General features: G+C 39.0%; 1 protein-coding gene across 2 annotated transcripts in view; it reads right to left on the minus strand.

The window, feature by feature from the left end:
- Nucleotides 1-493: 493 nt before the first annotated feature.
- HTR7 (5-hydroxytryptamine receptor 7) overlaps nucleotides 494-12,920 on the minus strand; it is a 95,457-nt gene continuing 83,030 nt past the window's right edge. For both annotated transcript variants that reach the window (XM_069099199.1, XM_069099200.1), the window contains exon 3: nucleotides 494-2,278. In XM_069099199.1, the coding sequence (XP_068955300.1) occupies nucleotides 2,236-2,278 (43 nt within the window). In that variant the 3' untranslated portion in view covers nucleotides 494-2,235. The remainder of the gene's footprint in view (nucleotides 2,279-12,920) is intronic.

A 12,920-nucleotide genomic window follows, 5' to 3' on the forward strand; every position in this document is an offset into this window, starting at 1 on the left:
GGTAGCAGCGCATCATAAATATAACCAGTAACCTGTCCTTATTTACATACCTAATTGACCACTATCTGCTTCCTAAGTATGTGTGGGCACTGCATCAGTATTTAGCTACCATGAAAAAATGTCATTCAAAAAAATGTTATTGGCTGGATCTAGGCAACAAAATTAAATTACAAGCTTGCCATTAGTATTCGTTGTCCATTTAGGAGACCTGTCAGGCCTGTTCTTAGGAGCTCTCCAATTCTGCCATTGTGCTTGCAAAAACATTTTCTTGTCTGAGATAACATTCTCTCTACTCTGGATAGATCTTATATGTACCTAGCTGTGTGCATGTTCTTCTCCCCCCCAGAATGTGAGCTCCTTGAGGGCAGGATCTGTTTTTACCTCTCCCTAGAATTTAACACAGTATCTGTCCCATAGTAGGAGCTTAATAAATGCTCATCGACTGATTGAATGATTTCTGCCTCTTTGGCCCTTTAAATAAAAAAAGAAATCATTTACTTTATTGCAGCTATAAATAGACTTTATTCGATTTAATGTAATGAAACATTTTCAAATGGAACACAACATTCATCTTACTATAGTTAATCCTTTAAATTACGAATATAATTATGTACAGTCACTCTATGAAGCCTGCAGTTAAGATACTGATACAGCTTTGTCTAGAAGGGAAGCACCCATCTCCTCTTTGTCTGGGATGCAGGTGCTTCTCTGGTCTAAGAGGCAAAACCAGAGCAAAATCATGCACATCCTGGTCCAGGGTCCCTGTTAGAAAGTCACAAAGTCCTGGGGGGGCATCATCTCCTGTACTGTGGAGAAAATTGTCCACCTGCTCACAGGGCTCTCCATCCATCACCGGGAGCTCAAGGCTTCCTCCTCTGGGGTCTGCTGTCTCAGGATTACCAACATTTGTGTATCCTGTATTTACTGAACCTCGCAGATGGACAAGTCAAATCAACAACAGGATCATCGCTGTTCAGCAGCCTGTTCCCATTGTCGACCTTCCATGAGACAGAATTACATCACTCAAGGCACGCATTTGCTTTAAGATACAGGCAGCACAGTGAACGAGCTTAATGGCCTTCTCAGGAGCTTTCAGCCAAGGCTTGAGGGCACTCCAGCTCTTACTCCTTTTTCCATCAAGCTCATACCATAATTATGCTCAAAGGAGGCATTTCTTCCCACTGAATATTCAGAAGCAGGCAGGGGACAAGCATGCCAGCCTTGAAGTGCAATCCCACTGGTCACAAAATGGCATCCACAAATCCACTGGGTCAGTGACACCAGCACATAAAGTATTTCAAGCTTTGGAAAATCCATTCTGTTCTTTCTTCTCTTGGTAGCCCTAGCACTTATGTAAACAGTAAGTGCTTAATGAAAGCTTGTTGACTTACAGATTGTTCCAAGTGCAGCCTTTTTGTTTCCCCCTTGGATAGCCAAGGTTAGGAAATGAATTACCCTAATCCCTCAGCACCTTGAGGAAGAACTGTTAGCAAAGGGAACTCTATGGCCAGGCTTTCTGGTCCTTTCCAGCCTTAGATCCCTTCATGAGTCCTATAGGAACAATAAGTAGATCGACACATAAAGTACTTTTATGGGAAAGACACAGGGGCCTCTGTAAAAAAGCCAAACTACTTGACAGGGGCTTTAAATAAACAAAGCCTTGGGACTACGTTTGTATTAGCAGACTACAGTAGTTTTGAGTTTGTTTTCTAACACAGGCATGCAACATTTTCAACACTTGACTTACCAGTGTTTGCTTAAAAAATATCTATTTGTCATACAACAAAATACAGCTTTTTTTTTTTTACCAATGATCCCTGAATATTCATAATAACATCTTGCCTCAGAAGCATGGAGACTGTGAACTAGGACTTCCTTTCACTTACACAGACTTGGACAGATGTAAAGCACTAGAAACTGTTTCCATCTTCTATGGAACTCAGTTTTATCAATGTGCTTATTGCTAAAACATGATCTTGCAGTCATACGCAGATGTAGATTTTCATTTGTACACAATAGCATTGATTTACAAATGGAGAGCAAGCAAGAGAGAATTGGAGATCATCCCTCTCCAAATCAGCGCATGTCATACAATGGATCATCCATGTTGATGTTATGTTTGAATGGTTCCTCCCACAGAAGAAGCTGTATTTTGAAAGCCAGAAACTTCTTCACCAGGAGTGAGTCACCTCTTTCACCCCTTGTTGATTTCAGGCTCCCTCTTTCTGCTCTGCATCATGAATCATGACTTTTTTTCCGACTGTAGTCAGAGTTTTGTCTATAAAAAAAATAGGAGAAAGGAAAGTAATTTAGCAGGACCATAAACCTGATTTTTCATTTCTCAGTGGATGGATTTAATTCTTATAGAATCAAAGCAGGTGAATCATTTGTGATTTCTAAAGGGGTTAGAGATACTTCTAAGGAAAAAAAATACAAAGGTGTGCCCATCCAGTCTTTTTCCTGATTTTTGTAAGCTGCCAAGCACTCAGCATATTTATGAAGTAGCCCTGAATAACAATCTAGAAACCCACTTTTGTGATAGATCTGTAGTGGAAAAAGAAAAAAAAGAATAGAACACTTAAAAGTGCCTACAAAATGGAATGGTATTTACCTTGTTTGAAAAGAAAAATGATGAATAATAACGAGTCTGGCACATAAAAGAGGCATTGTGGAGCAGCAAAAAGAATACAGAATTTGGAGTTTAGGGACCCAGCTTTTCAATCTAGTAAAATCTCTCTGCAACTCATAGGACCATTGATTTAGAACTGGAAAGGACCTCGAATGAGCTAGTACAATCTTCTTGTCTTAAATATGAGAAAATTGAGGCTCAGAGGAGTTGTGTCCATCTTCTTTCTCAGTCAGTCAATAAACATTTATTAAGCACCTACTATATTCCAGGCACTGTGCTAAGAACTGAGGATACACACACAAAAAAAAGCAAAAGACAATCCTGCTCTCAAGGAGCTCACAATTTCATGATGAAGCCAGTTTAGTCAGCTCTTATTTGTCTTTGTGTTTCCAAAACTAAGAGGCAGTGTGACCTAGTGGATAGAGAGGGTCAGTTTTAAAGCCAGAAAAGAAATAGCTGTGTGACTCTAGGCAATTCATTTAGCCTCCCTGTGTTCTAAGCAGCTCTCTAAGATCAGAAGTTGTAGAGAAAGGGGTCGGCTAGAAGGTGCAGTAAATAGAGCACTGGCCCTGGAATCAGGGGGACCTGAGTTCAAATGCAGCCTCAGACACTTAACACTTACTAGCCATGTGACCTTGGGCAAGTCACTTAACCCCAATTGTCCCTCCCAAAAAATGGCAAAAAAAAAAAAAAAAAGGTTGTAGAGAAAGCACTAATTTGTATTGGTGAAGGGAGTTTCCCTGCCTGGAAGTTTGCTATTCCAATGAAATCACAGGTGTGCTCCCTATTCCTAGCTCCAAAACTAACTATCCCTAGGCCCAACACAGAATAAATATATGATAAATATTTGCTGAGTTAATGCTAAGTGGAAAGAATGTTTCCAAAAATGCCTTTATTCCTCTACTTCATCTTTATCTTTGTTGTTGTTACTGTCCTTATAGAGAAAAAACATCATGAAATCCTAATTTTCTGGAACAAGGCCACACATCCTACCAATAATTCTATCACAACCACCACTAAAACTGGCCACAAAAAGAGTGACGTTTGGTACACTCAGGAAGTCGGAGACTTAACACAAATATTTATAAATTCTGGATTAGAAGGCATGGTGCTAGGTTTAGGGGCTGAACCTATGATTTCAGAGTAGTACTCGGCTTAAATTCTTCCTGGGTCTCGGAGTCCTTGAGTAACAGCTTGGAAATGGGGTCTGGCCATAGTTCTTCAGCAGCATGAACAGTCTTCTTTCAACTACCTCCAGACCACATTTTTATGAACCAAAATTAAGGATGTAGAGAAGAGGTTTTCTTGATTGTTTTATAAGCAGAAATATGGCCTTAGAGATTAGCTAGAATGGAAAAGATGCCCCACATAATCACAGAGCGGCACATAGGAAGTATTCACAGCTCTCTCTGCCCAATATCCTGACCTGTTAAGCTTCTTCAAAATAGAAGGATCACATTGCTCCTATTCATTCAAATACACAATGGAAACCGTTCCTTCCTTTTTTCATTTTCACTTCCCTCCATATAAATGTCATCTTGCATAACTTCAGGATTCACAAGCTCACAAACACATTCGCAGTCTCAGAAACACAAGCTTTCAAGATGAAAAGAAACTTCAAGTCATGAAGTAGGCTACTTCATTTTACTGATGAGAAAATTGAGGCCCACAGGGGTGAAGTGGCTTATCTGTGATGTCAAAGGTTAGAAGTAGCAGAGCCTGAATGCAGATCCTCTGACTCTAAATACAGTGAGTGCTCACTAGGTCTAGACAATTATAATAACATAAGTGCTCCTTCCAACAGGCTTTGCAAACTATTACCAGATGAATTTTCCTAAAATACTCCTCAGCTCATAACTCTCCAACAGTTTCCTACTACCTACAGAACAAAGTCCGAGCTCCTTAGTTTGCCACTCGAGATTTTTCATTATCTGGGCTCCAACCTATCTTTATGTCCATGTCTCTCATTGTTCTCCACAAAAATCCCCTCTGTTCCATTCAGGCTATTCTCAAAAATTAACCTTGGTCATTTCCATCATACATGAAAAGGTCATGCTTTTCCCTCTAGCTGGAATATTTTCCTCTCTCCTTTCTATCTAGACAAATACTACCCATTCCTCAAAGTCTGGCTCAAGCCACTCTTCTTCCATGAAGCCTTTAGTAATCTCTCTCTCCATCTCTCTCTCTCTCTCTCTCTCTCTCTCTCTTGAATTCTTACTGCAATCACTATCTATCCCACCACTTACCATTTTATTTTGGTCTTTTATTGTCTTTTTTAAATTAATTAATTAATTTTTAGTTCTCAACATTCATTTCCACAAGATTTTGAGTTACAATTTTTTTCTCCCCATCTTTCCCCTACCCCACCCCAAAATAGCAATCCTTCCCCCAACCCGTTCTCGCCTATACCCTCCCCCATCATCCCCCTAACTTTCTAGCAGGGCAAGATGGATACCCCAGTGCCTATACATCTTATTTCCCAGTTGCATGTCTTTTACTCTCTTTTTAGAGTGATTTAAATTTTCTTTAGAGAGTTTCATATAGACAAAGACACTGTAAAATTCTTTTTTTTTTGGAGGGGGGAAGGCAGGGCAAGTGGGGTTAAGTGACTTGCCCAAGGTCACATGGCTCATAAAGTGTTAAGTGTCTGAGGTGGATTTCAACTCAGGTCCTCCTGATTCCAGGGCCAGTGCTCTATTCATTGTGCTGCCTAGCCATCCCCATTGTAAAGTTCTTGAAGGCAGAGAGTATGCCTTGGACTTCTTTTAATCTCCTACAGTGTTTAAAACAACGACATGCACAAAAAAGGTACTCCATAAATATTTCTTGAACAAATCGTTTTTTTTCTCAAGTACACTAAACTTGCAAACTATATATATATATAAAATCCAGGACTGCTATTCTTTCATCTTCCATGACCATACATTTTTCAAAAATGATAGATATTTTTGGACCAATCATCCTGAAATAACTTTCAACAACATGAAATATAAGATGTAAAGAAGGGAGAATTCAGAGAATTCAGAAAAAGAAACAGCAAGTTTAAAGAATCAGTTAATTAAGGAATCAAGTTCAGCTTTAAATTAAGGAATGACCTACATGGTCCCTTACAAGCCTAAAATTCTCTTACTCTCCCAGCCCTGCCAAGTCAAAAAGACAAATGTTGCTGTACTTCCTTAATTTGCTATCCTATCTATGAGTTTTATAAACTTAAAATCCTGTTAATTTTATGTTTAGGAAAAATATCAAGACTTGAGAAGAATCCCAAACTTTGTCATGCACGAACTATTAAATATCTTCAATGATGCTTAAAAGTGATTATCAAGTACTTTGAAAATATAAGCTGCAAATTAATGCAATTGAATTTGCTTCAAATGGTGCCAGCCCACACACAATACCATCCAGGAAGACTATTGCTCACATCACAGTTCAATGCTATTGTGTCTTAAAATGAATACATTCCCAAAAGACAAATGTATCCAAGAATATTATGCTACGGGGCACAAAGTGTCTTCTTCTTGTCTCACTTCCAATTCACTTCATATATTCGCTTAACACCAAATAACAGGAAAAAGGTAGTAAATAGGTAGGGGCAACGCCACTGTTGGACACTATGAGAAGCCACTGCAGATTTGGAGATGAAAAGTCATTTCCAGGCTACAGTGATAGGGTGATTCTCAATGTGGAGACATGTATGCTAATCACACCAACCTTGGGTCAGCTCAGTATAGAAACTCCTGAAATCAAGATGGGTACAAAATGAACAGGTAGTGTCTAATGTCTGGTCACATTTTTAAGAAATGCCTCAGCGGGTTTGCTTCCCAGGACTGCTAGGGTCTAAGAATCCCCCAAAGGATATAATAAAATCTAAGAGTCTTTCTTCCTGGAATCATAAATAACTGAGTTCAAACCAGGCTTGAGGTACTTACTAGCTGGGTGACCCTGGGTAAGTCACTTAACTTCTATTTGCCTCAGTTTCCTCATCTGTAAAGTGGGGATTAATAACAGTACCTATCTTACAGGGTTGTAAGGATCAAATAAGATAATATTTGTAAAGTGCAATGCCTGGCACATATATGGCACATAGATGCTATATAAATGAATATTTCCTTCCCTTCCCTGACCCCTAGAATAGTCAGTGCCAGAGTCCATAGTCAGTCCCTGAGTTTGTGGCAGACATAATCCCAACCCTAATTAGTCTCTCCTTTTTTTGAGCTTACATGTATCACTTTGGACCTCTCCTTTATACAGAAAATGTAATTTGCAATATATATGTTTGTGTATGACTTATCTTCCCTGCTAGGTTATCAAGGACTACATCTTGAGCTTTGGGGTATCCCTCCCTCCCCAAGCACTGTGCTTCTACACAGCAGAAGCTCAGCTTATGATTGTGGTACTAAATTTGTGGAACAGACATTAGTAAGAACCAAGTCCTCCTTTATGGAGAGCGGCTCCCTCGATCCCAAAATGAATTTAGATAAGGGAAATGTAAAGCCTTTTCACTAAGTACAAGCTAGACCAAATAGAAGTGTTAATACAGAGGTTACAAAGTGGGCAAAAGCCCTTCCTTTCCCCCTCCCCCCCCTGGGGGGGCAGGGGGGGAGTGCTGAAATGATGGGGAGGAGAGGGGCCGGGTAGTAGCCTCAGTTGCAATGGGGAGGCATTGAATAAAAATAAGGAAGTGGTAGAAGCATAAGAAAAGAAACAAAGATAAGAAAATTAGGAAAAACCGTTGGTACATATTTCATCAGTTATGTAACAGTTAAAATCATAGTGATTACATTATTTTCCAAATAAACACACAAAATTCAAATGGTCAAGTCCACCAACAAGTCTTAAGCAAGTGTTGGCAGGAGAGTGTACATCAGCAGGAATATGTGTGTGTAATGACTTATTTACCATACAATACTGTATGGTCATATGACACAATATTGTGTCATCAAAATTTCAATGCAACAAAACCCCACAAATTTATAGTAAAATTATTAATTTCAAGATGCATCATTAAAAAAAACATTATGTTTTTTTTTTAAAAAAAAAAAAGGGCTAGAGAAAACAGATTTTGGGGGGAGGGTTGGGCCCTGAGTAATTTTTTTTTAAGGGGGTGGTAGGCCAAATGACTTTGGAAAACCTGTGTTAATATATGTCAAAATGGTGCAGTTTTAGTATTAGCCTAGAATCCCTTTGGCACGTCAATATTCAAATGCTGAAAATGCCCTTTAAATTGGTGCCCAAGATTCTAGGATTGTCCTAGAGTCTTGGTATGGGTTCCTTGACCCCTATCAGGGTCGTCACCAACTGTTACTTTGATTAGCACTTGAAGATTAGAACTTGAAGTAAAAAATGTGAATTAAAATACGTATAACTTCCTACAATGAGAAAAGTGTCCCATTATTAGAACTTGAAGGTAGAGTCCAAAATATTAATTGACAAATTTATAGTTCAAAATGTGAATTGATAACGATATCTATATAACATTCACAACTCTTAGTACAAAAATATTTATAAACATAAATATTTATGTATTTACAAATTGGCATCTTGTAACCTCCTACTCAGTGCAAGAATCTCAACTACTACATTCCTGACAGGCATTCTCTGCTAAAATACTTATAGTACCTACCTAGCAAGTCAGCCTGATCCATTTTCTTTAGCAGCTATAATAATTATGAAAATTTACTTTATATATGGAGTTGAAAATAATATATTTTATATTATATTTTCATTGCCACCTTTATTTTTTGTTTTTAAATCTGACTTTTCAATTTTAAATATCATTGTCATTTTCCAAATACTCACCCACTACCCCCCTCCCCACTGAACTTGCCTTGCAATAAATAAGTAAAGGCAAAAAAACCAAATCAGTCCATTGGTCATGTCTGGAAATTGATGCCTTATTCCACCCTATAATTCCCTAGTCTCCAACTTTCTGTGCAGAGACTATGTTACATTTTTTTCTTGAGAAATAAAGTATCATGAGGAGGTAATGGGAGGAAGAAGAGGATAAGAGGCCAAAAGCTTGCTTCCCCATTTTGCCCAAGCTTTACCCTGCCTGCCATATCTCCCTGGGAAGGATAATACCAGAATCATAGGGTCCTAAGCCCTAGGCAAAGAAGGGAGGGGTCCAATGACATGGCTCCTTCCCAGCAGGCTCAGAAGCTTTCCAGAGTGACTCCAAAGTTACGTTCCTTCATGGTACATCTATCTGGTTGTTAGCCTGCCACTGAGGTAAGGAAGGAAAAGGAAGGAGAGGTAGGTAACAAAGAACTGAGGCCATAAGCTCTAGGTCAGTGCTCTAAGCACCCTTTTCCCATTCCACCCAAGATTGCTTGGGTTTTTTTTTCCCCTGAGAAAATTGATCCTGTCTCCTTGGAGCTCTGAGAAAGAAGGCAGGGATAATCCTGAAATACTGCTTAGGAGGAAAAAGGCAGTAAAAGTGTGAGGGGAAGAGGGCTAATGAAGAAAAGGAAGGATGTCAGCAGCAAGGACTTGCCTGCTTAACCTGATCAATTTTCAGAAGCAGAGATGCAAGCTCCCATAATGCAGTTTGTTCTGAATGTTTGATTCTAGGCATGTTCTCTGACCAGTTTGGTAAAATCTCATTAATTTGCTTTCCACTAATTGGAAATTAGTGGTGCTCCAGAATGTAGGGCTAGGCTGAAGATTACCTTTGTGCTATGAAAGATTTACTAAGCAGAATAATCATGTAAGTAGGATTGCCAAGGAAATGCTAACCTTCTTAAAGAAATTATTTTGGAGACATTTTAAGCACAGATCTGCATATTTCTCCCTCTCCATTTTCATTTTCCTCTCAGCTACTCACTACTTGTGGTATCACTAAGAGAGTTCTGGACTAAAAGAGTGAGAAGACCAGGATTTGAATCCCAAGTCTGATACTGGTAACAAGACCCCAGGCAGGTCAACTCATTTCTTTGAGACTCAATTTTCCTATCTGTAAATCGGGGAAAATAAGATGACCACCACTAACTTCTCAAGGATGTGAATTTATAAGGAAAACCCATTGTAAATCTTAGAGTATCCTGTCTATGTGAGCTACTCCCTAGCTCATTTCCCACCACAGTTATTCCAACCCTCTCCACTATATTCAAACTCTAATAACCCTCTCAACAAGGCTCACTGGGTGGCCTTATCTGCTCCAGCCAAGCACAAAGCAATAATGCTGAATGGCTCATTCACTCCCATCTTCATTTCAGTGTATCTCCATTTATATATGGAGAACGCAGCATAATGTCATGGAAAGAATCAAAGCACTAAACTTGAATCTTCCAGTAACTATGCAAAGTTGGACAAGTCTTTTTACCTCTCTTGGTCTCAGTCTACTCATCTATAAAAATAAGAGTCAGACTAGATTATTTTTTAAGATCTTCTCCAACTCTAACAGCTTATAATTATATTCTCTATCCTTTCTTCCCTCCTTGACATTCTCAGAAGTTGCCCTCACAATTAAAGGTACTTTTTCCACCTGTTCTCTTGGCCCAAGTCCTTCTGACATAGAAAGGGAGGAAGACAGAGATCCATTATTTTTCGCTCCTCAAATATCTTCAGTCTCTCTGAGAGTGGTCAGTGACCCCTTAGCTTCTGCTTTCAAACATACTCAGGTCTTCTCAATCTTCGGGGTGGGGGGAGAGGGAAACAAACCCTTTGAATGATCCTTCTGAACCTTCTAGCTACTTCTGGAAGCATTTTTCTTCCACTTACTATCTTCTTTATCTCCTATTCCCTACCAAACTTCTTAAACAAGTGGACCATATTTGAAGCTTCAGTTCCCTCACTGCTCATTCCATCTACCCTGTTACTCTAAATTTCCTCCCATAACCCAGACACTATAGAGCTGGAAGAAACCTCAGGTCATCAAGCTCAATGCCCTCATTTTACCTAGGAAAAACTGAGGTTCAGGGATGTTAACTGGTGCCTTAAACACAGTCAGTGCTTAATAAGTGCTTTTAGATTGATTGTCCAAGGTCACACAGATAATAAGTGGTAGAGGTGGGATTAAAACCACACCCCCTGACTCAAATACAGCATTCTTTCCATTGTCCCAATCTGTTTCTCTCCTAGTGACCACCTTCTCCTTGAAACTCTCTTGTCTGTATGTTTACATGACACTGCAGACCCTTTTCTAACTCCCATACTATAGGCATCCCCTAAAGCTCAGTCTTTAGACCACTACTGTCTCAAGTCCTTGAGGTATATCATTCTCTATCATACCTTCTACTTTCACCTCTAGACTTATGACTCCCAATTTTGCTTCTTCAGCTCAGATTCCAGTCTTGTATTTCCAAATGTCTGGGGCAGCTAGGTGGTGCAGTGAATGGAGTGCTGGGTCTATAGTCGGGAAAATATGAGTTCTAATCCAACCTCAGACACTTACTACACTTACTGGGCAAGCCATTTAACCTCTATTTGCCTCAGTTTCTCATCTGTAAACTGAGCCAGAGAAGGAAATGACAAACCACTTCAGTATCTTTGCCAAGAAAACCTCAAGTGGGGTCACAAAGAGGCACCAGACATGACTCAGAAACTAGAACATTTCCAAATGCCTGATGGACATTTCCACACATTATCAACGTGTCTATGATGGAAGTCATTGCCTTCTTCCCTAAACTAGCTTTCCTTTCCCTTTTCCTCACACCAGTCTGGTGGTATTGCCATTCTTCTAGCATCAGAGTCTTGGAGTTTTTATTCCCCTTTTTCTCCATCAGTCACCAAGTCCTATCATTCCTCCCTGTCTCTTACTCACCACTTTCCAACCCACTTCTCCAGTTACCACCCTAGTTCAGATTTCTCCCTCACTTCTAGGATTATGACAGGTCTCCCTGTCTTCAATCTCTCCCCTCTTCAAACAATCCTCTACTTCTAGGTTAATTATCTGAAAAATAAAAAGTTCATCAGAATCCTTGCTCAGAATCCTATAATGGCCAGATCCCTCAATCTACCCTTTAAAAGTCTCCATAACCTGGCTCTACCTTAAATAGCCAATCTAATATCCTCCTTTTCCTCAATGCAAACCTTTTCACAAGAGTCAGTCCTGGTTACTTAATATTTACTATCAACCCACACACCATATTAATCATTACTTCCATGCTTTTGCTAATATTATTCATGCTTCCTAAAATACTCTATTGTATCAAACTTCTTCTACCTGTCCTTTCAGATCCAACAAAAGTACACTTCTTCCATGAAGCCTTCCCTGGCTCCTCCAACTAATGGTGATCTTTACTCCAAATTCTGATCCATTTCCTTTCTAATACACAACCAACTTTATTATATGTTGTCTCCTTCCCTAATTGTCTATCTGTTGTTCTCCGAATTAGAGAATAAGTTCCTTATCACCAGAGATCATCTTTATTTCTGGTCTATCTCTACATAGTTAGTATATGTTCAATACCTGCTGGCTGATTGCAAGAGTTAATAAGCACATGGGGTGGCTAGGTGGCTCAGTGAATAGAGCACCGGCCCTGGAGTCAGGAAGACCTGAGTTCAAATCCAGCCTCAGACACTTAACACAAAAACTAGCAGTGTGACCTTGGGCAAGTCACTTAACCCCAATTGCCCTCTAAAAAGCAAAAAAAAAAGTTAATAAGCATTGTTGTCTCCTTCCCTAATTATATGTTGTTCTCCCAACTAGAGAATAAGTTCCTTATCACCAGGGATGATCTTTATTTCTGGTCTATCTCTACATAGTTAGTATATGTTCAATACCTGCTGACTGACTGCAAGAGTTAATAAGCATTTACAAATTATTCTCATCTATTTTTAAATCCTGGTGCTGAAAAATGTCTACTCTTCTTGTCATTTTTGTTGGAGTTATTATATGCCATGGAAAGAGTAAAAATTGTATTTCTTTTAAAATATTCCATGAGTCAGACTTTTCACTGCCATAATTCACCTGAATAAGGAGAGCTTTACACTCAGCACTTAACCTTATCCTTCATTTCTGATAGAACATTAAAAGTATGTGTTAACCTACATTTTTAGACAGTCAATGAACGAATTTGCTTTTGCTTGACTATATACGTGTGTGTATGTGTATAACGTGAATTTGGGTTTTGGGGTTTCTTCAATAGGGGTGGAAAATAAATTTTTGCTAATTGAAAAAAATTACATGCTTTATACACACACACACATATATTCTAATGTGAATTTGGTTTTTTAATTGTTTTTTTTTTCAGTAGGGGTGGAAGATAAATTTTTGCTAATTGAAAAAATTAAATGTTTTTTAAGTGTGTGTGTGTGTGTGTGTGTGTGTGTGTGTGTGTGTGTGTGTGTG

Source organism: Petaurus breviceps, unplaced genomic scaffold (assembly GCF_028583685.1).
Source record: "Petaurus breviceps papuanus isolate PSGF00001 unplaced genomic scaffold, PetGlider_PUasm1.0 37, whole genome shotgun sequence".
NCBI classification, from domain to species: Eukaryota; Metazoa; Chordata; class Mammalia; order Diprotodontia; family Petauridae; genus Petaurus; species Petaurus breviceps.